General features: G+C 45.2%; 1 protein-coding gene across 1 annotated transcript in view; it reads left to right on the top strand.

Moving 5' to 3' along the window:
* The window catches only part of LOC137525976 (guanylate-binding protein 6-like), a 155,487-nt gene extending 128,165 nt beyond the window's left edge, over nt 1-27,322 (top strand). The window contains exons 6-7 of the mRNA XM_068247187.1: nt 15,345-15,619; nt 27,269-27,322. Of these exons, the coding sequence (XP_068103288.1) occupies nt 15,345-15,619; nt 27,269-27,322 (329 nt within the window). The remainder of the gene's footprint in view (nt 1-15,344; nt 15,620-27,268) is intronic.
* The last annotated feature ends 400 nt before the right edge of the window (nt 27,323-27,722 follow it).

Here is a 27,722-nt window from a genome sequence, read left to right as displayed (position 1 = left end):
AGTGTCCCTAGTACAGTAAGTAAGTAGTAACAGTCAGGAAGTACAACTAGCAGCAGTTACAATAATCACTATCAGTAGTAATCACAAGGAAATAGAGTGTGTGTACACTACAGACAGTGAGTGCACGCACGCGCAAACACGCGCAGGAGCTGGCCTATGAACAGAGAGTGAGTGAGTGTCCCTAGTACAGTAAGTAAGTAGTAACAGTCAGGAAGTACAACTAGCAGCAGTTACAATAATCAGTAGTAATCACAAGGAAATAGAGTGTGTGTACACTACAGACAGTGAGTGCACGCACGCGCAAACACGCGCAGGAGCTGGCCTATGAACAGAGAGTGAGTGAGTGTCCCTAGTACAGTAAGTAAGTAGTAACAGTCAGGAAGTACAACTAGCAGCAGTTACAATAATCACTATCAGTAGTAATCACAAGGAAATAGAGTGTGTGTACACTACAGACAGTGAGTGCACGCACGCGCAAACACGCGCAGGAGCTGGCCTATGAACAGAGAGTGAGTGAGTGTCCCTAGTACAGTAAGTAAGTAGGAACAGTCAGGAAGTACAACTAGCAGCAGTTACAATAATCAGTAGTAATCACAAGGAAATAGAGTGTGTGTACACTACAGACAGTGAGTGCACGCATGTGCAAACACGCGCAGGAGCTGGCCTATGAACAGAGAGTGAGTGAGTGTCCCTAGTACCGTAAGTAAGTAGTAACAGTCAGGAAGTACAACTAGCAGCAGTTACAATAATCAGTAGTAATCACAAGGAAATAGAGTGTGTGTACACTACAGACAGTGAGTGCACGCACGCGCAAACACGCGCAGGAGCTGGCCTATGAACAGAGAGTGAGTGAGTGAGTGTCCCTAGTACAGTAAGTAAGTAGTAACAGTCAGGAAGTACAACTAGCAGCAGTTACAATAATCAGTAGTAATCACAAGGAAATAGAGTGTGTGTACACTACAGACAGTGAGTGCACGCACACGCAAACACGCGCAGAAGCTGGCCTATGAACAGAGAGTGAGTGAGTGTCCCTAGTACAGTAAGTAAGTAGTAACAGTCAGGAAGTACAACTAGCAGCAGTTACAATAATCAGTAGTAATCACAAGGAAATAGAGTGTGTGTACACTACAGACAGTGAGTGCACGCACGCGCAAACACGCGCAGGAGCTGGCCTATGAACAGAGAGTGAGTGAGTGTCCCTAGTACAGTAAGTAAGTAGTAACAGTCAGGAAGTACAACTAGCAGCAGTTACAATAATCAGTAGTAATCACAAGGAAATACAGTGTGTGTACACTACAGACAGTGAGTGTACGCACGCGCAAACACGCGCAGGAGCTGGCCTATGAACAGAGAGTGAGTGAGTGTCCCTAGTACAGTAAGTAAGTAGTAACAGTCAGGAAGTACAACTAGCAGCAGTTACAATAATCACTATCAGTAGTAATCACAAGGAAATAGAGTGTGTGTACACTACAGACAGTGAGTGCACGCACGCGCAAACACGCGCAGGAGCTGGCCTATGAACAGAGAGTGAGTGAGTGTCCCTAGTACAGTAAGTAAGTAGTAACAGTCAGGAAGTACAACTAGCAGCAGTTACAATAATCAGTAGTAATCACAAGGAAATAGAGTGTGTGTACACTACAGACAGTGAGTGCACGCACGCGCAAACACGCGCAGGAGCTGGCCTATGAACAGAGAGTGAGTGAGTGTCCCTAGTACAGTAAGTAAGTAGTAACAGTCAGGAAGTACAACTAGCAGCAGTTACAATAATCACTATCAGTAGTAATCACAAGGAAATAGAGTGTGTGTACACTACAGACAGTGAGTGCACGCACGCGCAAACACGCGCAGGAGCTGGCCTATGAACAGAGAGTGAGTGAGTGTCCCTAGTACAGTAAGTAAGTAGGAACAGTCAGGAAGTACAACTAGCAGCAGTTACAATAATCAGTAGTAATCACAAGGAAATAGAGTGTGTGTACACTACAGACAGTGAGTGCACGCATGTGCAAACACGCGCAGGAGCTGGCCTATGAACAGAGAGTGAGTGAGTGTCCCTAGTACCGTAAGTAAGTAGTAACAGTCAGGAAGTACAACTAGCAGCAGTTACAATAATCAGTAGTAATCACAAGGAAATAGAGTGTGTGTACACTACAGACAGTGAGTGCACGCACGCGCAAACACGCGCAGGAGCTGGCCTATGAACAGAGAGTGAGCGAGTGAGTGTCCCTAGTACAGTAAGTAAGTAGTAACAGTCAGGAAGTACAACTAGCAGCAGTTACAATAATCAGTAGTAATCACAAGGAAATAGAGTGTGTGTACACTACAGACAGTGAGTGCACGCACACGCAAACACGCGCAGAAGCTGGCCTATGAACAGAGAGTGAGTGAGTGTCCCTAGTACAGTAAGTAAGTAGTAACAGTCAGGAAGTACAACTAGCAGCAGTTACAATAATCAGTAGTAATCACAAGGAAATAGAGTGTGTGTACACTACAGACAGTGAGTGCACGCACGCGCAAACACGCGCAGGAGCTGGCCTATGAACAGAGAGTGAGTGAGTGTCCCTAGTACAGTAAGTAAGTAGTAACAGTCAGGAAGTACAACTAGCAGCAGTTACAATAATCAGTAGTAATCACAAGGAAATAGAGTGTGTGTACACTACAGACAGTGAGTGCACGCACGCGCAAACACGCGCAGGAGCTGGCCTATGAACAGAGAGTGAGTGAGTGTCCCTAGTACAGTAAGTAAGTAGTAACAGTCAGGAAGTACAACTAGCAGCAGTTACAATAATCACTATCAGTAGTAATCACAAGGAAATAGAGTGTGTGTACACTACAGACAGTGAGTGCACGCACGCGCAAACACGCGCAGGAGCTGGCCTATGAACAGAGAGTGAGTGAGTGTCCCTAGTACAGTAAGTAAGTAGTAACAGTCAGTAAGTACAACTAGCAGCAGTTACAATAATCACTATCAGTAGTAATCACAAGGAAATAGAGTGTGTGTACACTACAGACAGTGAGTGCACGCACGCGCAAACACGCGCAGGAGCTGGCCTATGAACAGAGAGTGAGTGAGTGTCCCTAGTACAGTAAGTAAGTAGTAACAGTCAGGAAGTACAACTAGCAGCAGTTACAATAATCAGTAGTAATCACAAGGAAATAGAGTGTGTGTACACTACAGACAGTGAGTGCACGCACGCGCAAACACGCGCAGGAGCTGGCCTATGAACAGAGAGTGAGTGAGTGTCCCTAGTACCGTAAGTAAGTAGTAACAGTCAGGAAGTACAACTAGCAGCAGTTACAATAATCAGTAGTAATCACAAGGAAATAGAGTGTGTGTACACTACAGACAGTGAGTGCACGCACGCGCAAACATGCGCAGGAGCTGGCCTATGAACAGAGAGTGAGTGAGTGAGTGTCCCTAGTACAGTAAGTAAGTAGTAACAGTCAGGAAGTACAACTAGCAGCAGTTACAATAATCAGTAGTAATCACAAGGAAATAGAGTGTGTGTACACTACAGACAGTGAGTGCACGCACGCGCAAACACGCGCAGGAGCTGGCCTATGAACAGAGAGTGAGTGAGTGTCCCTAGTACAGTAAGTAAGTAGTAACAGTCAGGAAGTACAACTAGCAGCAGTTACAATAATCAGTAGTAATCACAAGGAAATAGAGTGTGTGTACACTACAGACAGTGAGTGCACGCACGCGCAAACACGCGCAGGAGCTGGCCTATGAACAGAGAGTGAGTGAGTGTCCCTAGTACAGTAAGTAAGTAGTAACAGTCAGGAAGTACAACTAGCAGCAGTTACAATAATCACTATCAGTAGTAATCACAAGGAAATAGAGTGTGTGTACACTACAGACAGTGAGTGCACGCACGCGCAAACATGCGCAGGAGCTGGCCTATGAACAGAGAGTGAGTGAGTGAGTGTCCCTAGTACAGTAAGTAAGTAGTAACAGTCAGGAAGTACAACTAGCAGCAGTTACAATAATCAGTAGTAATCACAAGGAAATAGAGTGTGTGTACACTACAGACAGTGAGTGCACGCACGCGCAAACACGCGCAGGAGCTGGCCTATGAACAGAGAGTGAGTGAGTGTCCCTAGTACCGTAAGTAAGTAGTAACAGTCAGGAAGTACAACTAGCAGCAGTTACAATAATCAGTAGTAATCACAAGGAAATAGAGTGTGTGTACACTACAGACAGTGAGTGCACGCACGCGCAAACACGCGCAGGAGCTGGCCTATGAACAGAGAGTGAGTGAGTGAGTGTCCCTAGTACAGTAAGTAAGTAGTAACAGTCAGGAAGTACAACTAAAGGGACACCTATAAGGTAGGACAACCTATTTTGTAGTAGTTGGATACTGCCATATAGAGTATTATATTGAACATCCTTTTCCGGGCGCCTCCTACCTGTACCCAGCAAGTTTACACCCCTCTTGTCAGTAGGGGAGATTAGGCCGATTTTAGTCGACCGTTAAATCGTTTTTGTTTTTTTGGAGCAGCGACCACCTAGGACCTAAAGGCCGAGTGGGGACGGTACTTCCCCACCTGCGGACACAAGTGGTTGCCTTTACTGCAACCCACGTTTGTGAGTATATTTACTGCTTTTAATAGCTACGTCCAGATCCACTAACCATATTGCACCAGATTGGGCTCCCGGATCTCTCTGTGTTTTTTTCCTCTCTACTATCCTACAATAATCAGTAGTAATCACAAGGAAATAGAGTGTGTGTACACTACAGACAGTGAGTGCACGCACGCGCAAACACGCGCAGGAGCTGGCCTATGAACAGAGAGTGAGTGAGTGAGTGTCCCTAGTACAGTAAGTAAGTAGTAACAGTCAGGAAGTACATGCGCAGGAGCTGGCCTATGAACAGAGAGTGAGTGAGTGAGTGTCCCTAGTACAGTAAGTAAGTAGTAACAGTCAGGAAGTACAACTAGCAGCAGTTACAATAATCAGTAGTAATCACAAGGAAATAGAGTGTGTGTACACTACAGACAGTGAGTGCACGCACGCGCAAACACGCGCAGGAGCTGGCCTATGAACAGAGAGTGAGTGAGTGTCCCTAGTACAGTAAGTAAGTAGTAACAGTCAGGAAGTACAACTAGCAGCAGTTACAATAATCAGTAGTAATCACAAGGAAATAGAGTGTGTGTACACTACAGACAGTGAGTGCACGCACGCGCAAACACGCGCAGGAGCTGGCCTATGAACAGAGAGTGAGTGAGTGTCCCTAGTACAGTAAGTAAGTAGTAACAGTCAGGAAGTACAACTAGCAGCAGTTACAATAATCACTATCAGTAGTAATCACAAGGAAATAGCGTGTGTGTACACTACAGACAGTGAGTGCACGCACGCGCAAACATGCGCAGGAGCTGGCCTATGAACAGAGAGTGAGTGAGTGAGTGTCCCTAGTACAGTAAGTAAGTAGTAACAGTCAGGAAGTACAACTAGCAGCAGTTACAATAATCAGTAGTAATCACAAGGAAATAGAGTGTGTGTACACTACAGACAGTGAGTGCACGCACGCGCAAACACGCGCAGGAGCTGGCCTATGAACAGAGAGTGAGTGAGTGTCCCTAGTACAGTAAGTAAGTAGTAACAGTCAGGAAGTACAACTAGCAGCAGTTACAATAATCAGTAGTAATCACAAGGAAATAGAGTGTGTGTACACTACAGACAGTGAGTGCACGCACGCGCAAACACGCGCAGGAGCTGGCCTATGAACAGAGAGTGAGTGAGTGTCCCTAGTACCGTAAGTAAGTAGTAACAGTCAGGAAGTACAACTAGCAGCAGTTACAATAATCAGTAGTAATCACAAGGAAATAGAGTGTGTGTACACTACAGACAGTGAGTGCACGCACGCGCAAACACGCGCAGGAGCTGGCCTATGAACAGAGAGTGAGTGAGTGAGTGTCCCTAGTACAGTAAGTAAGTAGTAACAGTCAGGAAGTACAACTAGCAGCAGTTACAATAATCAGTAGTAATCACAAGGAAATAGAGTGTGTGTACACTACAGACAGTGAGTGCACGCACGCGCAAACACGCGCAGGAGCTGGCCTATGAACAGAGAGTGAGTGAGTGAGTGTCCCTAGTACAGTAAGTAAGTAGTAACAGTCAGGAAGTACAACTAGCAGCAGTTACAATAATCACTATCAGTAGTAATCACAAGGAAATAGAGTGTGTGTACACTACAGACAGTGAGTGCACGCACGCGCAAACATGCGCAGGAGCTGGCCTATGAACAGAGAGTGAGTGAGTGAGTGTCCCTAGTACAGTAAGTAAGTAGTAACAGTCAGGAAGTACAACTAGCAGCAGTTACAATAATCAGTAGTAATCACAAGGAAATAGAGTGTGTGTACACTACAGACAGTGAGTGCACGCACGCGCAAACACGCGCAGGAGCTGGCCTATGAACAGAGAGTGAGTGAGTGTCCCTAGTACAGTAAGTAAGTAGTAACAGTCAGGAAGTACAACTAGCAGCAGTTACAATAATCAGTAGTAATCACAAGGAAATAGAGTGTGTGTACACTACAGACAGTGAGTGCACGCACGCGCAAACACGCGCAGGAGCTGGCCTATGAACAGAGAGTGAGTGAGTGTCCCTAGTACCGTAAGTAAGTAGTAACAGTCAGGAAGTACAACTAGCAGCAGTTACAATAATCAGTAGTAATCACAAGGAAATAGAGTGTGTGTACACTACAGACAGTGAGTGCACGCACGCGCAAACACGCGCAGGAGCTGGCCTATGAACAGAGAGTGAGTGAGTGAGTGTCCCTAGTACAGTAAGTAAGTAGTAACAGTCAGGAAGTACAACTAGCAGCAGTTACAATAATCAGTAGTAATCACAAGGAAATAGAGTGTGTGTACACTACAGACAGTGAGTGCACGCACGCGCAAACACGCGCAGGAGCTGGCCTATGAACAGAGAGTGAGTGAGTGAGTGTCCCTAGTACAGTAAGTAAGTAGTAACAGTCAGGAAGTACAACTAGCAGCAGTTACAATAATCACTATCAGTAGTAATCACAAGGAAATAGAGTGTGTGTACACTACAGACAGTGAGTGCACGCATGCGCAAACACGCGCAGGAGCTGGCCTATGAACAGTGACTGAGTGAGTGTCCCTACTACAGTAAGTAAGTAGTAACTGTCAGGAAGTAGAATTTACAATAATCAATCAGTAATCAGAAGGAAATAGAGTGTGTGTACAGTACACAGACAGTGAGTGCACACACACACGCAGGAGTCCGAGCTAGTAGCCTAGTATGAACAGTGACAGTGAGTGTCCTAGTACAGTTACAGTAGTATATAACAATCACTAAGTAGTAAAGGGACAGCAGAAATACTGTCTAATACTATCTAATACTATCTAATACTAATACTGTCTAATACTGTCTAATACTAATGAGAAATAAACTAACAGAGGACAGGAGGACAGCTGCCCACACAGGCAGGCCCTGAGGCCTAAAGCTGTAAGCCTGCAGCAGCAGCTGGCCTGTCTCTATGTAACACAAAAGCTACTAACTAAAATACAATGTCTATCTAACTAACAACAATATAGGTGTGTATAGGAGGTGTATGTGAGCAAAAACGCTAGGTAAATGACCACAATAAAGCTCTTGCTAAGCCAAAGCACAAAGGAGCAACTCTCTCTCTATGCAAGTCTCAGGCAAGGACGGAGAAACGGAACATGGCGGCCGCTATTTATAGGGTAGGGGCTGGCCAGGGTCCCCCTCTGTGATTGGCTGCCGTCAGAGGGCCTGGGAGCCCTCTGATTGGCTCTAAGGACATCAATCTGGGCTATGACGCTATTCGAGCTCGGTATTCGAGCTCGAATAGCGCCGTTTGCTCGAATAGCTCGAATAGTGAATGGGCTATTCGCGTTTACTCGAATAGCCCATTCGAATAGCTGCAGCTATTCGGAGCTCGAATACCGAGCTCGAATAGCTGAAAAAGAGCTCGAATATTCGAGCTACTCGAATATTCGAGCTACTCGAATATTCGAGCTCTGCTGAGCACCACTATCCCTGTCTAAGCCACTGTGAAGAGCCTAACACTCCCCACAGTATTATCACTTTCAGTCCAAACAAAGTAGCTTTCCAGATTACCTTGCCTTCAGAAAGCTCTCCTGACCTATCTAGATCCTTCCCAGGCAGAGAGCAACTTCAAACTGACAGCCTGCAGCTTATCAAGGTTTTTTTTTTTTTTTTTCTTCTCTGCAGGAGATCCAGCCCTGCTCAAAAGCTGGCCTGGATCAAGGGAACAGGGATGCGAATGACCTGAACCTGGGTGAGACATAAATCCCGTCCTGGACTTTTCCACCCAAATCCTCCCGATATCTGTCACAGTAGACATGGGAGGATGAGGAGGAGGATTACTGGCATCTTTTTGCCGTTGTGCTGTGACATCAACCTTAGACACAGGGTAAAGCATACTTGCTAGATTGTTGTGCAAGTGCTGCATCCTTTTAGACTTCTGGTAATTTGGTAACATCTCTGCCACTTTGTGCTTATACCGAGAGTCTAGTAGCGTTGCCACCCAGTACAGGTCACTCCCTTGAATTTTTTTTAATACGGGGGTCCCTCAACAGGCTGGACAGCATGAAAGACCCCATCTGCACAAGGTTGGATGCCAACCTAGTCATCTCCTCTTCCTCTTCATCAGTGATGTCAGGGAAGTTCTCCTCCTTCCCCCTAGCCACGAACCATACCATGGGTACCTGAAAGGTGAGTAGCACAAGCTCCCTGCGATGCCTGTTGTGGTTGTTCTTCCATCTGCTCCTCAAAGCCACCTTCCTCCTCTGACTCCTCTTCCCCAGACTCCTCCTCCCCCTCCCCCCTCCTCTGTGCTGCTGCAGGTGTGGACAACAGATCTGGTTCTGGTGATGATGGTTCCCACAACTCTTCCTCTTCCTGTTCACGCTCCTCTACAGCTTTATCTGTCACTCTACGTACGGCATGTTCCAGGAAGAAAGCGTATGGGATCAGATCGCTGATGGTGCCTTCACTGCGACTCACCAGGTTTGTCACCTCCTCAAATGGACGCATGAGTCTGCAGACATTACACATGAGTGCCCAGTACCTCTGCAAGAAAATGTCCAGCTCCCCAGAGCCTGCCCTAGCACCGTAGCTGTACATATACTCATTGACGGTTTTTTCCTGTTGTAGCAGGCAGTCAAACATGAGGAGTGTCAAGCACATGCAGAGGGGGGGGGGGGGGCGCTGGGTGCTGTTTCTGACGAGCCCCCCTGCTTCTTACAGCAAGTGGTCTCCTCCTCCTCCTCTCTGACTCCCCTCTGAACTGTCCCCCTGTTCATCTTTTCTTCTGGGATCCCATGTGACATCCATGCCATTATCATCATCACCATCATCATCCACAGCTTCACTTGTATCAGACACCTCCAAAACTGCTCCAACGACAGGTACTTCATCATCCTCACACCTTACGTCCATAGTGATGCCTAACTGAGACATATGAAGTGGTGTTGATGTACCATCCTTAGCACCTTCACCTTGTGCCAATATTGGTTGGGCCTCAGTAAATTCACCACAAACATGTGCGAATAACTCCTGTGACATCTCAAGTGGAGCGGCTGTGGTGCTAATAGTGGTGGTGGTGGCTGCTGGTAGAGTGTTAAGTATTTGTGGGGTGCCCAAATCAGAGCAGGAGGAGGAAGATGTGTCACAGTTCCCTCCGGAAGTTGAGGAAGATGAGGTGATCTGTGATATGAAATCAACTATGTCCTCATAATCTTGGGGGTTGAGGGTACGTGCCTTCTGAACACTGTATTTTAGTCGAGGGCCGCACAAAATTATGCCAGCATGACCTTGAACAGACCTGCAGGGTGGCCTGCCTCTGTCTGTTATTTTTTCCATATTGGGGGTATGCAATATTACTAACAATATTCAATAGTGGTAGACAGTGTGTGTAATAATAAAGAGGCACACAATCAGTGTCAAATACACATCAGCTGTGTGTGTATCTCAGGGCTGTGTACTTTAACACACACACAGAGATATCCTATAGTATTTTCAATCACAAATACAGTTGCAAGCTAAGCACTGCTTATTATACACAGTGTGCTGGCTTGCTTGCAATAGTTAGATGAGTATAGTAGAACTACAAGGGCCAGCAACTGACTGTGGCCTGTATGCAGTGTGTAATCCACACAGATATCACTAACAGATACAGTAGCTTATGATGATAGATAGCATGCTGGCTTGTAATAGATAAAAGAGGATAGTAGAACTGCAAGGCCCAGCAATGACTACGACCTGGCCTTTATGCAGCGTCTCTCACACACACACAAAAACAAATAACTAAATAAAAATAGACTATAAGCCCTCAAAAAGGCTTTTGTTTTGGGGTGCTTTCAGCAATAAAGAACAGCCTAGCTAACTGTCCTTGTCTCTCTGTGGGCTGTATGCAATGTGTCACTCACAAAGAGAGCTATGGTACAGTAAGTTCAATCACAAATACAGTGGAAAGATATGCACTGGTATAATACAGTGTGCTGCCAGTGGCGGGCTACAAATTCCAGCTGGGGACTGTGGGCTGTATCTATGCAGTGTCACCCACAAAGAGAGCTATGCTTTAGTAAGTTCAAACACAAATACAGTGGAAAGATATGCACTGGTTTAATACAGTGTGCTGCCAGTGGCGGACTACAAATTCTGCTGGGAACTGTGGGCTGTATCTATGCAGTGTTACTCACAAAGAGAGCTATGCTTTAGTAAGTTCAATCACAAATACAGTGGAAAGATATGTACTTGCATAATACAGTGTGCTGGCACAGTACAGCAAGGACCAGGTGCAACAGACAGGGCTGTATCTATGCAGTGTCAGTAGTGTCACACACACACACAAAAAAAAACATAAAACAATATGAGCCCTCAAAAGAGCTTTTGATTTTGGGTGCTTTCAGCAATCAGCAATAAATAAAAATGCTTAGCTAACTGTTCCTGTCTCTCCAACAATTTCTCTCCCTTCCTCTTACTACAGCAGCAGCAGCAGACTGAAAACATGGCCAATGCTGCTGCCTTTTATGGGGGGGGGGGGGGACGTGGGTGAGTGCAGCCTGATTGGCTGCCATGTGTCTGCTGACTGTTATGTAGAGGGTCAAAGTTTTGCCCAATGATGAGGTATAGGGGGCGGGTCGGACACGCTATGTGTTCGCATCCCACCACGGACGCGAACAGCTAAAATTTGTGCGAACTTCCCCCGTTCAGACCATCTCTAATAGTATGCTAATAGGAAGTAATGCACAAGGACATCATGTGGCCAGATAGTAAAATTACACCTACCTACATTTTTTTTGATAAAAAAAAAACAAAACACAATTATATTTAAAATTAACCCCTTACCTGCCACCCTCTCCCATAGTTACTTAAACAATGATATGCATAGTAAAAAAAATGACAAATAAAAAAATACTTAAATAGCTACATTAGGGACTGAACTTTTTTAATATGTATGTAAAAAGAGTATATTAATGGTATTTATGAAATTATGAGCTTGTAAGTGATGGACAAAAAAAAAATGAAAAAAATGCACCTTTATTTCCAAATAAAACATTGGCGCCATACATTGTACTAGGGGAATATTTTAAATGTTTTAATAGCTGGGACAAATGGGCAAATACAATGTGTACGTTTTAATTACAGTAGCATATATTATTTTAAGAATATAATGGAGGAAAACTGAGAAATAATGATTTTTAAAAAAATATATATATTTTTTTTCCTGTTAAAATGCATTTAGAATAAAATTCTTAGCAAAATGTAACACCTAAAGAAATTCTAATCGGTGATGAAAAACAACAAGATATAGATTGTTTCATTGTGATAAGTAGTAATAAAGGTATAGGCGAATTAATTAAGGAGCGCTAAAAGGTGAAAAATGCTCCGGTACAGAAGAGGAAAACCCCCTCAGTTGTGAAGTGGTTAAACTGAAGAACTTTTTACTTATTTTCTCTATAGGTCTCCAAAGGAGTCGGGGAAAATGTTTATGTGTTTAATGGTGTGAATGTGGCACCACACACCATGCACCCCCCAAATAACAGTATGATAGCATGTTGGCCTAAGCAGCAGGCCAATAAAACGTCATACTTTTTATTGCTGCTGTATATGTTAGCAGCGTTACTACATTTTTTATCTTTCATATTTACTGAAAAGTTACGTTTTATTTTTATTTTTCCTCTTTCAAGGCTTTGGTTTTTGTCAAGCTTCCATTCTGTTTTGTGAATCTAGCAGTATACTGGAGACTTTATCAGACAAAGGGCCATATGCAGTTCACTTTTTCTCTTGAGTTTTCTCCTACAAGATAGTTTTTCATCTTCAATTTATAACTTTTTAGCACTTTGCAATGGAAAAAGTACCAAAAAGTAGTTGAAAAAGTACTATCAAAATTATTTTGAGGTGAGTTACAGGGCATTTTATTGAGAAGTTTGAAAATATCACCTAGGAGAGAACTCTGAGTGAATTGCATATAGGTCAAAATGTTGAATCAATTGCAAATCAAAGATAATTTTTTTTTTGATTGTAAAATAATCATAAAAAAATGTAGGTATACACTAAAAGACATTGGATAAAACAAAATGTGTAATTTATTGGGAATTTAAATAATATTTTAAACATTGCAATCAATAAATCATATATTTCTATTGATATTAAGGACTAACATCTATCAAGCTTCAATCAAACTGCAAGCACTGAACTGCTGGATGCTGCACAAAACCATGAGTCATCCATCCCCCACCACTCCTGTGCCAAATCAGGTCATGTCGGCACCCGCCATGTGGCATCTGGGTTGGGGCGCCACCATAGCACAAGTGCAACAGTGGTGGCCCACACAACAAGCTTGGTGGATAATCCAGCCTTGCCTCTCTCCAGTAAATGTTAATGACCATTAAATACATGATGTATTCAGTTAGGCCAAAGATACAGTCTAATTCCTGCCTGATCACTGACCTCAGGAGCCTGTGTGGGGGGGAGGGAAGCTCCACGAGATCTGCCTGCACCATGCACACACAAGGCTTACTATATTTGTTTTTCCCTGGTTCTTGTTCTCTACTTGCGTCTCATGGTCTGGTGTGTCTTATGCTCTGAAAAATACGGAATATATGGCAGTCAACTCCCCTCTTATTCACATCTCCCAATCATAAATGCATTTATTACAGCTAACTCCTCTTTGTACATTAGCTAAATGATTCCTAGTTCCAGAGTATACATTTTGTAAATAGGTGCCCAAAACAAATCTATATACTAAAAACATGATCTTACTAGCCCTTTGTATAAGGTAAGCATGATATGGTTCTCTCTTATAATTACTGGATCATCTTATTATCACTAGGGATGGGCAAAAAAGCCCATTTCCCATTCCTCAGAAATTCCGATTCCGTCAATATCAATTTCCGATTTCTGTTCATATCCTCGTCCCGACCCCCCCCCCCCCCCCCCCCCCGATTTCCGTTTTTCCAATTTCTGATTTTCTCAATTTTCAAGTAATTTTTTATTTGTCATTTTCTTTTTTTTCTTTTTTTTTTTTGCATCAGGGGATGCAAGAAATTGAAAAGAACAAAAAAGAAAAACGGAATTTGGAAAATCGGAAAAAAATGAATCTTGTGGTTGGTCTCAAATTACCGCGGCATTCTGATTTTTACAGAAAAAAAATATGCATTCACTGTCTCTGATTGGTCCAGTGCTTCCAAGTTCTGTGATTGGGCTAAAATTGCCTAGTTGTGGTAAATTTTTGTGGAATTCTGATTTCCAAATTCAAATCAGAAATGTGCAAATTTCAATTTAAAGTAGATACACAATATATATATATATATATATATATATATATATATACATAACATTGAATGTGTGTGTGTGTGTGTGTACGAGTCTGCGTGTGTGTGTGTCTGTGTGTGTGTGTCTGTGTGTGTGTGTGTTTGTGCCTGTGTGCACGTGTCTGGGTGTATCATCCGAAAACAACTTGGTCTACAGATCTCTTACTACCTAGGAAGATATTTTCTGGGGGACTCACATCCCCCCTGCACATCTGGGCAGAACCACAAGAAGCCAATCAGATTTCACCTATTCACATCAATGAAAAAAAAAAACTAAAAGGCTGCTATTTTTACAGTAATAAAGCTACAGTCCCCAAACTTGCCATAGAGGTTACAAATTCAAGGAAAGTGGGCAGAGTAGAAAACAGCCAATACAATTTCAGCCGTTCATTTTAAATGTGAAAATGTAAACTGCAGCCATTTTTAGACTGTCAATCGCAGGTTTTCAAACTCGGTCACTGACTGACTGAGATTAATATTCAGAAAAGTGGGTGGAACCTAAAACAGCCAATCAAAGTTCACCTATTGATTTTCAAGGTGAACATTTACATTGCTGTCATTGTTACACTGTTAATGGTACAGACCTCAAACCTGGTACAGTCAGTCACTGGGAGACTGGGGTTCAAATAAATTCACTTAAAGAGAACCCGAGGTGTGTTTAAAGAATGTTATCTGCATACAGAGGCTGGATTTGCCTATACAGCCCAGCCTCTGTTGCTATCCCAAACCCCCCTAAGGTCCCCCTGCACTCTGCAATCCCCCATAAATCACAGCCGTGCTGTAAAGCTGTGTTTACATCTGTAGTGTCAGTCTCAGCTGCTCCCCCGCCTCCTGCATAGCTCCAGTCCCTGCCCCCGTCCCTTCCCTCCAATCAGCAGGGAGGGAAGGGATGCAGGCGGGGACCGGAGTTCTTCAGGAGGCGGGGAGAGCAGCAGACTGACACTATAGAGATAAACACAGCCAGCTCTGACAAGCTGTTTGTCAGCAGCGTGGCTGTGATTTATGAGGGATTGCAGAGTGCAGGGGGACCTTAGGGGGGTTTGGGATAGCAACAGAGGCTGGGCTGTATAGGCAGATCCAGCCTCTGTATGCAGATAATATTCTTCAAACCCACCTCGGGTTCTCTTTAAGGTGGTGGAGCCACACACAGCCAATCAGATTTGTTTCATTTTAATGGGAAATTAAAATTATTCATGCCAAGGACCCCAAAGCTCATAAACTTAGTCATTGAGTGACTGTGTGTCAAGGTTACAAAAAGTAGGCTGAATCAACAACAACTAAATACATAACCTGGCAACGCCGGGTCATTAGCTAGTTATTTTATAAAACTATCAATGTCCAGGGAATTATTTGATGTTATTGTTAGTCAATCAAAGCTTTGTTTTCTTACTATAATTTGCAGACTAAAGAAGGAGTTATATTTCCCAAATAGAGTAGCCTTATTGGTGGAGTATATTTTTCCTGGAACAAAAGTGCTATATATAAATAAGTATAAATTTGTCTCTCATTTCTTTAGGTTTGGCTGAGCTTGCAGAGAATTATATTGAAGCCCTAAACTCTTCTAATACAATCCACATAGAGAAGGTGGTGGATTCTTGGTTTCAGAGGATTAATATACCGGTCTTTGAAGACGCTGTGAACCATTATGTGAGCAAGATGAACAGAATGAATTTCCTTACACAAGCACTTAAAGAATTCAAGAAGCAAAGCAAAGAGTGTGAGGAAGAGGCCTGGGAGAGGTTTCTAAATAAATCTGTAACTGTCAAAGATCAGGAATGCCTTACATTTGCGGTGAGATTTACTACTGAATATAAAAGTAATTTCCTACCTAGAATAAGCTATATATTCAAGTAATGGGAACAATTTTTGATATCATGAGTTCTCTCCCCATCCCCCCCCCCATGGGCTAAATAAGTTAAAGTGAACCTTAAGTCGACAAAAAAAAAATGAGTTTTACTCACCTGAGGCTTCCCTCAGCCCCCTGCAGCTGATCGGTGCCCTCACCCCCTATGCTGCTATTGCGGCCTTCCTTGCTGAAATAGCAGTATAGGGGGCGATATTGTGGCTGGGAATGCGACGAATCACTCGCGTTCCCAGCCTGATGGCCGGTGACGGCGAAACCGGAAGTAGCCGCCGGCGGGTCCAGGAGCATCAGAGCGACTTGCACATTTGTAATACCAATCACTGCATACCCACCTGTTCAGTGCACCTACCTACCTATGTGAGTACACACAGTGTCACTGCACCTGTTCACGGTACCTGTGTGTGTGACAGCTGCACATTTGTAATACCAATCACTGCATACCCACCTGTTCAGTGCACCTACCTACCTACCTACGTGAGCAGTGTTATATACCAGTCACTGCACCTGTTCATGGTACCTGTGTGTATGAAAGCTGCACATTTGTAATACCAATCACTGCATACCTACCTGTTCAGTGCACCTACCTACCTACGTGACGGCAAGCAGTGTTATGTACCAGTCACTGCACCTGTTCACGGTACCTATGTGTGTGACAGCTGCACATTTGTAATACCAATCACTGCATACCCACCTGTTCAGTGCACCTACCTACCTACCTATGTGAGCGCACGCAGTGTCACTGCATCTGTTCATGGTACCTGTGTGTGTGACAGCTGCACATTTGTAATACCAATCACTGCATCCTACCTGTTCAGTGCACCTACCTACCTACCTACCTACCTACCTATGTGACCACAAGCAGTGTTATATACCAGTCACTGCACCTGTTACTGGGTACCTGTGTTTGTGTGACAGCTGCAAATTTGTAATACTAGTCATTGCATAATTGTTCACAGTACCTGTGTGACCGCACGCTGTGTAATATACCAGTCCATGCATACCTGTTAACTGCACCTGCGCATGTATTAGTCAGTGCATACCTTTCACTTCACCCCCCCCGATATGGACAAAACAACAGGCAGAGGCAGAGCCAGAGGCAGACCCAGAGGCAGGCCACCCGGTCTGCTCGAGGTCGTGCTGACGTGATTTCGTGCGGCCCTGGCCTAAAGTATAGTGCTCAGAAGGAGGCACGTCCCATCAACTCCCAAGATTGTCAGGACGTGGTTGACTATTTAACACAGAACACCTCATCTTCCGCAGCTACCAGCGCTACTACAAGCACCACATCCACTGCATTTGACACTTCTATGTTACCATACCAGCTGGTGGACTCTGAGGCCTTCGGAAAATTTGTGGCCATTGGGACACCGCAGTGGAAGATACCAGGCCGCAATTATTTCTCAAAAAAGGTGATACCCAAACTGTACCATGAAGTTGAAAGGCAAGTGGTGACATCTCTGGCACACAGCGTTGGGTCAAGGGTCCATCTGACCACAGATGCCTGGTCTGCCAAGCACAGTCAGGGCAGGTACATTACTTACACAGCCCATTTGGTCAACCTGGTGACCGCTGGCAAACAGGGAGTACATGGTTGTGCAGCGGACCTAGTTGTGACAAATCCTTGCAAGCAGGCCTGCTGCCACCTCCTCTCCTCCTGCTACATCCTCTTCACTGTCGTTCTCCTCCTCCTCCTTGGCTGAGTGGCAGTTCAACTCTACTGGTGCTGTGATCTCCTCTCCAGCCACACAGCCCCAGCTCCCTAGTAGAGATGGGCCGAACCTCTGACTTTAGGTTCGCGAACCCCGTTCGCGAACCTTCGCGGAAGGTTCGGTTCGCGTAAAAGTTCGCAAACCGCAATAGACTTCAATGGAGATGCGAACTTTCAAAAATAGAAAAAATTATGCTGGCCACAAAAGTGATGGAAAAGATGTTTCAAGGGGTCTAACACCTGGAGGAGGGCATGGCGGAGTGGGATACATGGCCAAAGTCCCGGGGGAAAATCTGGATGTGACGCAAAGCACGTTTTAAGGGCAGAAATCACATTGAATGCTAAATTGCAGGCCTAAAGTGCTTTCAAACATCTTGCATGTGTATACATCAATCAGGGAGTGTAATTAGAGTTCTGCTTCACACTGACACACCAAACTCACTGTGTAACGCACCGCAAACAGCTGTTTGCGTAGTGACGGCCATGCTGGACTGGTGCGCATCGTGGTGAGAGTGTAGGCCGTGGCGGTTTTCAAGCCCATATGGTTGCCGGGCTGTGGTAGCTCAATGATGGGTTCACTCAACACAAACAGGTAGTTATATGCAGTGAGCTGGGTTCACTCAACACAACAGGTAGTTAGATGCAGTGAGGTGGGTTCACTGAACAGTAAAGGTAGTTAGATGCAGTGAGGTGGGTTCACTGAACAGTAAAGGTAGTTAGATGCAGTGAGGTGGGTTCACTGAACACAACAGGTAGTTAGATGCAGTGAGGTGGGTTCACTGAACACAACAGGTAGTTAGATGCAGTGAGGTGGGTTCACTGAACACAACAGGTAGTTATATGCAGTGAGGTGGGTTCACTGAACAGTAAAGGTAGTTAGATGCAGTGAGGTGGGTTCACTGAACACAACATGTCGTTAGATGCAGTGAGCTGGGTTCACTCAACACAACAGGTAGTTAGATGCAGTGAGGTGGGTTCATTCAACACAACAGGTAGTTAGATGCAGTGAGCTGGGTTCACTCAACACAACAGGTAGTTAGTTAGATGCAGTGCGGTGGGTTCACTCAACACAACAGGTAGTTAGATGCAGTGAGCTGGGTTCACTCAACAGAACAGGTAGTTAGATGCAGTGAGCTGGGTTCACTCAACAGAACAGGTAGTTAGATGCAGTGAGCTGGGTTCACTCACCACACAAGGTAGTTAGATGCAGTGAGCTGGGTTCACTCAACACAACAGGTAGTTAGATGCAGTGAGCTGGGTTCACTCAACACAACAGGTAGTTAGATGCAGTGAGCTGGGTTCACTCAACACAACAGGTAGTTAGATGCAGTGAGCTGGGTTCACTGAACAATAAAGGTAGTTAGATGCAGTGAGGTGGGTTCACTCAACACAACAGGTAGTTAGATGCAGTGAGCTGGGTTCACTGAACAATAAAAGTAGTTAGATGCAGTGAGGTGGGTTCACTCAACACAACAGGTAGTTAGATGCAGTGAGCTGGGTTCACTCAACACAACAGGTAGTTAGATGCAGTGAGCTGGGTTCACTCAACATAAAGCTAGGTATATGCAGTGATGAGGTGGGTTAAGTAAACACAACAGGTACTGGGTATATGCAGTACTGGGTAGTACAATGTGCAGCTCCCTGTCACACACACAGGTAGTCACTGAATGTGATGGGCTGCTGGCAGTGGCACACACTATCAATTAGCAAGGCTGTGCATGCAACAAAAGTGTCAGTTTGACACACAGAAAGAAAAAAAAAAGTACAGGATTAGCTCTGAAAAGAGATGTTGAGGGGTGCTATAAAACAATAATAATCAGCCAGGAGCAAGCTAGGCAGCCAAGAACCTAACTAATCTGTCCCTAGGAGAACGAGTCTGCAGCAGCTGTCCCTAGTCTGTCTCACTCTCTAGCAGGCACACGAGTGAGGCTAATAGCCACTGGAGCCTACCTTATATAAGGGGGGGGGGGGGCTCCAGGGCTTAGTGTAGCCTGAATGGCTACAATGTGCCTGCTGACTGTGATGCAGAGGGTCAAATTTGACCCTCATAGTGCATTATGGGGTGAATAGAACTTCCGCAAAAGTTCGCCTGGTGCAGGCGAACGCGAACCACCAAAGTTCGCCTGGAACCGTTCTCAGGCGATCCGTTCAGCCCATCTCTACTCCCTAGGGCCTATGCTGCATGCCAGGTATGACGGTGTCACGTCATCTTAGACATGTCTTGCCTCAAAGCGGAGAGTCACACTAGAGCAGCTCTCCTGGCTGTTCTTTACAAACCAGTGGATCAGTGGCTGACCCCGCACCAATTGGAGATTGGCAACGTGGTATGTGACAACGGCAGCAATCTCATTTCGGCTTTGAATTTGGGAAAGTTGACACATGTAACCTGCATGGCACATGTGCTGAATCTCATATTTTAGAGATTTGTGTCTAAGTACCCAGGCTTACAGGATGTCCTGAAGCAGTCCCGGAAGGTGTGTGGGCATTTCAGGCGGTCTTACATGGCCATAGCATGCTTTGCCGATATTCAGTGGAGACACAATTTGCCAGTGAGACGCTTGATTTGCGATAGCCCGACTCGCTGTTATTCGACCCTCCTGATGTTTAACCACCTGCTATAATAGGAGAAAGCCGTCAAACAGTATCTCTACAACTACAGTCAAAGGACATGCTCTGGGGAGCTGGGGATGTTCTGGTTGAAGTATTTGACATTCATGTGAAATGCCTGCAGGCGCATGTGGCCATTTGAGGAGGTGACAAACTTGGTGAGTTGCAGTGACGGCGCCATCAGCGACTTGATCCCATATGCTTTCTTCCTGGAGCGTGCCGTGCGTAGAGTGGTGGATTAAGCTGTGGAGGAGCGTGAACAGGAACAGGAGGAAGAGTTGTGGGGTCAATTCTCATCAGAACCAGATGTGTCCTCAACACCTGCGGCAGAACAGAGGGGGTAGGAGGAGGAGGAAGAGTCGTGTGGGGAAGAGGCGGCGGAAGAACAACCGCAGCAGGCATCATAGGGGGCTTGTGCTGCTCAACTTTCCCGTGGTATTGTTCATGGCTGGGGGAGAAGGAGAACTTACCTGACATCACTGAGGAAGAGCAAGAGGAGATGGATAGTACGTCAGCATCCAACCTTGTGCAGATGGCGTCTTTCATGCTGTCCAGCCTGTTGAGGGACCCCTGTATAAAAAACTCAAGGGGAATGAGATGTACTGGGTGTCCATGCTTCTAGACTCTTGGTATAAGCACAAAGTGGCGGACATGTTTCCAAATCACCAGAAGGCAGAAAGGATGCAGCACATGCAGAACAAGCTGGCAACTATGCTTTACAGTGTGTTTAAGGGTGATGTCACAGCACAACGGAATAAAGGTACCACTGCCAGCAATCCTTCTCCCATGTCTACGCAGGCAAGGACAGGATGCTCCAGTGATCTCATGGTGATGTCGGAAATGCGGACATTCTTTAGTCCAATGCCTCGCCTTAACGCTTCCAGATCCACCCTCCACCAACGCCTGGACCGGCAGGTAGCCGACTACCAGGCCTTAAGTGTGGATGTAGACACTGTGAGCAGCGATGTACCCTTGGACTACTGGGTGCGCAGGCTTGACCTGTGGCCAGAGCTGTCACAATTTGCCATCCAACTTCTGGCTTGCCCTGCCTCAAGCGTCCTGTGAGAAAGGACCTTCAGCGCAGCTGGAGGCATTGTTACTGAGAAGAGAAGTCGCCTAAGTAAAAAAAGTGTTCAGTACCTCACCTTTATCAAAATGAATGAGGCATGGATCCTGGAGGACTACTGCCCGCCTTAAGACTAAGTCAGTCCCCACACACAGCATCTCTGCCTGCACGCCGTGTGACTGCCTGCCCCAAGACTTAGTCGCTCCCCACACAGCATCTCTGCCTGCAGGCCGCTTGGCTGCCTTCTCCACCACCACCAACAGGGTCCAGGACTCCAGGCGGATTCCTGAATTTTTAAGGCCGCTATAATAATTTTTCTGGTGCGTGTACATGCCTGCCTAATTTTTCTGGCTGCACTGCAGCTGCAACAACAAAACAAAAGGCATGTACATGTGTCAATTCCCTTTCATGATCGTTACCTTGCCGCGGTGAAGGGGCTTGCTTATCACAATGAAGCAATGACTGCCGGCTATATGAGTGTCTCGGGGAGGGGGGGCACACCCAAGATAATAAGGTCATCGCTTCATTGTGGACAGACCAAATTCGATCACCTGGACAGTCACTGTTGTTCTGTCATTGAGCTACCTCAGCCCGGCGACCATATGGGCTTTGAAACCGCCATGGCCTGCACTCTCGCCATGGTGTGCACCAGTCCATGTGCATGGCCGTCACTACACAAACAGCTCTTTGCGGTGCGTTACATGGTGAGTTTGGTCTGTCAGTGTGAATCAGCACTCTAATTACACTCCCTGATTGATGTATAGACATGCAAGATGTTTTAAAGCACTTTAGGCCTCCAATTTAGCATGTAATGTGATTTCTGCCCTTGAAACGCTGCTGTGCGTTAAATCCAGATTTTTCCCTGGGACTATTGGCATGTATCCCACTCCGCCATGCAAAAACTCAGAAGTTAGACCTCTTGAAACATCTTTTCCATCACTTTTGTGGCCAGCATAAATGTTTCTAGTTTGCAAAGTTCGCCTCCCCATTGAAGTCTATTGCGGTTTGCGAAAGTTCGCGCGAACCAAACTTTTTGCAGAGGTTCGCATCCGAAAATCGGAGGTTTGAGCCATCTCTATTGCCTGGCAGTCCTCTTCATCCCGTGTGTCTAATACATTTAGCCATAGACCCTGAACAAGCATATGCAGATCAGGTACTCTGACTTAGCTGACTCAGGTTTTACTGGCTTAGCCATATGCTTGTTCCAGGGTTTTGACTCAGACACTTAGGAAATAAATGTGGCAGCCTCCATGTCCCTCTCACCTCGGGTTCTCTTCAAGAGATTCTCAAGTCATAAGTCACAGGCAATGATTTTATAAAAAATCTGATAGAAAGAGTGAAAAAATACAGAAGGGATAGAAAGTAAGGTTGGAAACAGAGAAAGCGAAAGACTTGTTTACTAAGCACAATAATTTCACATTGTGATTCTTTCGCGCAGTGCAACATTCTGAACATAATTGGACCCCACCGGGTCCATGATGCCATTTTTGATGAGTTGAAAACAGCAGGCTTTCTGTTTCCCTGAAATGAGTAGGGTTTTTTCTTTATTCATTGCTAGGCATACATGCCACTATGGCAGGCTCAAACTGGTGATGATGTTGATGATGATGATGATGATGATTTTATTAACTGCACACACTTGCATATGTACAGTGCATAAAAACTGGGAATTACAGAGAATATCAAATTTGAATATTTTCCAAAGCCTACTTAAATATCCTACTAAGAATTATTAAAGGAAGTTTAAATATGTCAAGAGCAGAGTTTCTGGTTAGGCCTTGGTTGTGGTAAATAGAGATGGCAAGTCCATGGTTCTGCTATCAAGATGAACAGAAGAGCACAGGTGAAGGGCAGAAAGTGAAGGATTTAAAAAAAAACAGGCATGGATAATGATGATGATTTGTTATAAGATAATTTTAACCACTTGCTTACTAGCATCTCTCGCACCTTAAAACCACTTGAGGACCGTAGGCTTTACCCCTCTTAAGGACCAGACCATTTTTTTCCATTCAGACCACTGCAGCTTTCACGGTTTATTGCTCGCTCATATAACCTACCACCTAAATGAATTTTGGCTCCTTTTCTTGTCGCTAATAAAGCTTTCTTTTGGTGCTATTTGATTGCTGCTGCGATTTTTACTTTTTATTATATTCATCAAAAAAGACATGAATTTTGTCAAAAAATTTATTTTTTTAACTTTCTGTGCTGACATTTTTCAAATAAAGTAAAATTTCTATATACATGCAGCACGAAAAATGTGGACAAACATGTTTTTGATTAAAAAAAAACCCATTCAGCCTATATTTATTGGTTTGGGTAAAAGTTATAGCATTTACAAACTATGGTGCAAAAAGTGAATTTTCCCATTTTCAAGCATCTCTGACTTTTCTGACCACCTGACATGTTTCATGAGGGGCTAGAATTCCAGGATAGCATAAATACCCCCCAAATGACCCCATTTTGGAAAGAAGACATCCAAAAGTATTCGCTGAGAGGCATAGTGAGTTCATAGAAGATATTATTTTTTGTCACAAGTTAGCGGAAAATGACAGTTTGTGACAAGAAAAAAAAAAAAAAAGTTTCCATTTCTGCTAACTTGTGACAAAAAAAATGAAATCTGCCACGGACTCACCATGCCCCTCTCTGAATACCTTGAAGTGTCTACTTTCCAAAATGGGGTCATTTGTGGGGTGTGTTTACTGTCCTCGCATTTTGGGGGGTGCTAATTTGTAAGCACCCCTGTAAAGCCTAAAGGTGCTCATTGGACTTTGGGCCCCTTAGCGCAGTTAGGCTGCAACAAAGTGCCACACATGTGGTATTGCCTTACTCAGGAGAAGTAGTATAATGTGTTTTGGGGTGTATTTTTACACATACCCATGCTGGGTGGGAGAAATATCTCTGTAAATGACAATTGTTTGATTTTTTTTACACACAATTGTCCATTTACAGAGAGATTTCTCCCACTCAGCATGGGTATGTGTAAAAATACACCCCAAAACACATTATACTACTTCTCCTGAGTACGGAGATACCACATGTGTGGCACTTTTTTGCACCCTAACTGCGCTAAGGGGACCAAAGTCCAATGAGTACCTTTAGGATTTCACAGGTCATTTTTGTTTCAAGACTACTCCTCACGGTTTAGGGCCCCTAAAATGCCAGGGCAGTATAGGAACCACACAAATGACCCCATTTTAGAAAGAAGACACCCCAAGGTATTCCGTTAGGAGTATGGTGAGTTCATAGAAGATTTTATTTTTTGTCACAAGTTAGCGGAAATTGATTTTAATAGTTTTTTTTTTCCACAAAGTGTCATTTTCCGCTAACTTGTGACAAAACATAAAATCTTCTATGAACTCACCATACTCCTAACAGAATACCTTTGGGTGTCTTCTTTCTAGAATGGGGTCATTTGTGGGGTTCCTATACTGCCCTGGCATTTTAGGGGCCCTAAACCGTGTGGAGTAGTCTTGAAACCAAATGTCGCAAAATGACCTGTGAAATCCTAAAGGTACTCATTGGACTTTGGGCCCATTAGCGCACTTAGGGTGTAACAAAGTGCCACACATGTGGTACCGCCGTACTCAGGAGAAGTAGTATAATATGTTTTGGGGTGTATTTTTACACATACCCATGCTGGGTGGGAGAAATATCTCTGTAAATGACAATTTTTGATTTTTTTTACACACAATTGTCTATTTACAGAGATATTTCTCCCACTCAGCATGGGTATGTGTAAAAATACACCCCAAAACACATTATACTACTTCTCCTGAGTACGGCGATACCACATGTGTGACACTTTTTTGCAGCCTAGGTGCGCTAAGGGGCCCAACGTCCTATTCACAGGTCATTTTGAGGCATTTGTTTTCTAGACTACTCCTCACGGTTTAGGGCCCCTAAAATGCCAGGGCAGTATAGGAACCCCACAAGTGACCCCATTTTAGAAAGAAGACACCCCAAGGTATTCCATTAGGTGTATGGCGAGTTCATAGAAGATTTTATTTTTTCTCACAAGTTAGTGAAAAATGACACTTTGTGAAAAAAAAACAATAAAAATCAATTTCTGCTAACTTTTGACAAAAAAATAAAATCTTCTATGAACTCGTCATACACCTAACAAATACCTTGGGGTGTCTTTTTTTCTAAAATGGGGTCACTTGTGGGGTTCCTATACCGCCCTGGCATTTTACGGGCCCAAAACGTGAGTAGTCTGGAAACCAAATGTCTCAAAATGACTGTTCAGGGGTATAAGCATCTGCAAATTTTGATGACAGGTGATCTATGAGGGGGGCGAATTTTGTGGAACCGGTCATAAGCAGGGTGGCCTTTTAGATGACAGGTTGTATTGGGCGTGATCTGATGGATAGGAGTGCTAGGGGGGTGACAGGAGGTGATTGATGGGTGTCTCAGGGGGTGGTTAGAGGGGAAAATAGATGCAATCAATGCACTGGGGAGGTGATCGGAAGGGGGTCTGAGGGGGATTTGAGGGTTTGGCCGAGTGATCAGGAGCCCACACGGGGCAAATTAGGGCCTGATCTGATGGGTAGGTGTGCTAGGGGGTGACAGGTGGTGACAGGAGGTGATTGATGGGTGTCTCAAGGTGTGATTAGAGGGGGGAATAGATGCAAGCAATGCACTGGTGAGGTGATCAGGGCTGGGGTCTGAGGGCGTTCTGAGGGTGTGGGTGGGTAATTGAGTGCCCTAGGGGCAGATAGGGGTCTAATCTGATGGGTAGCAGTGACAGGGTGTGAATGATGGGTAATTAGTGGGTGTTTAGGGTAGAGAACAGATGTAAACAATGCACTTGGGAGGTGATCTGACGTCGGATCTGCGGGCGATATATTGGTGTGGGTGGGTGATCAGATTGCCCGCAAGGGGCAGGTTAGGGGCTGATTGATGGGTGGCAGTGACAGGGGGTGATTGATGGGTGGCAGTGACAGGGGGTGATTGATGGGAGATTGACAGGTGATCGGTGGGTTATTACAGGGAAGAACAGATCTAAATAAGGCACTGGCAAATTGATAAGGGGGGGTCTGAGGGCAATCTGAGTGTGTAGGCGGGTGATTGGGTGCCCGCAAGGGGCAGATTAGGGTCTGATCTGATGGGTAACAGTGACAGGTGGTGATAGGGGGTGATTGATGGGTAATTAGTGGGTGTTTAGGGTAGAGAACAGATGTAAACAATGCACTTGGGAGGTGATCTGATGTCGGATCTGCGGGCGATCTATTGGTGTGGGTGGGTGATCAGAATGCCCGCAAGGGGCAGGTTAGGGGCTGATTGATGGGTGGCAGTGACAGGGGGTGATTGATGGGTGATTGACGGGTGATTGACAGGTGATTGACAGGTGATCAGTGGGTTATTACAGGGGGGATAGATGCATACATTACACGAGGGGGGGGGTCTGGGGGGGGGGTCTGGGGAGAAAATGAGGGGGGAGTGATCAGGAGGGAGCAGGGGGCAGTTTAGGGAATAAAAAAAATAGTGTCGACAGATAGTGACAGGGAGTGATTGATGGGCGATTAGGGGGGTGATTGGGTGCAAACAGGGGTCTGGGGGGTGGGCAGGGGGGGGTCTGAGGCGTGCTGTCGGCAATCAGAGGGCGGGGGGGGAATCAGTGTGCTTGGGTGCAGACTAGGGTGGCTGCAGCCTGCCCTGGTGGTCCCTCGGACACTGGGACCACCAGGGCAGGAGGCAGCCTGTATAATACACTTTGTATACATTACAAAGTGTATTATACACTTTGTATGCGGCGATCTGGGTGCTAGTAACCCGCCGGCGCTTCCGAACGGCCAGCGGGTTACAGCGCGAGGGGGGGTGGAGCCAGTCCCCGGCGGAGGATTGCGTCACGAATGACGCGATCGCTCCGCCCATGCCCGTACAAGGACCGCCGCCAATTGTACATGCGGCGGTCCTTGCGGGATCCACTTTCCGGCCGCCATTTGTACATGCGGCGGTCAGTAAGTGGTTAAGGACTAGAGCGTGCTGGTATTAAAAATGGGGCTTACTGACGTCTCGCCACATGGAATTGCAACTGTTGCCATTCACACCGCTCACCTGTTGCTAAAAGCCCACTCTCTCTGCCATTGCTGGGGGGGACTCCCAAATGATACCATGAACCCCCACAGGGAATACACCTGACCAGAGGGTGCCTGCAGTGATCAGTTGCTTCTCCTCTTCCTCACTTGTCTCTAGAGGGAGAGTGAGAAAGAGGAGAAACAGCTGATTGACATGGGCAGCCTCAGTTGAGGTGAGCCACACTGCTGTGAATTACAGTACACGGTGGGGAGTGATTACAGTTTATGAAGGGGGAATTTAGAAGGTCAGTGGGACAATACAGGGAGTCCCCACCATTGTGGCGGGTCAGCGGTTCATCATACAGCAGGCATTCGTAAGCCGGGGACTCCCTGTGTTTGGACTATAAGATGCAGTGACTTTGTGGGGAGAAAAGGTGGGTTTACTTCAGGCAGCAAAAAGTCTAGAACCTGCCCTGGTTAGTTATGAAGAGTATCTGAAAACATAACAACAAAAGTTGGTAATACCTTTAATGACTAACTGCACAGTTACAGTTTACAGTGACTAAAGGTAATATATATATATATTGTTTTTATAAAGTGCCAACATATTACACAGCACTTTACATTAGTTG

The sequence above is a fragment of the Hyperolius riggenbachi genome, chromosome 7 (genome assembly GCF_040937935.1).
Source record: "Hyperolius riggenbachi isolate aHypRig1 chromosome 7, aHypRig1.pri, whole genome shotgun sequence".
Lineage (NCBI taxonomy): Eukaryota > Metazoa > Chordata > Amphibia > Anura > Hyperoliidae > Hyperolius > Hyperolius riggenbachi.
Note: the sequence above shows the minus strand (reverse complement) of the source record. Positions and strands in the feature narration are given on the sequence as shown.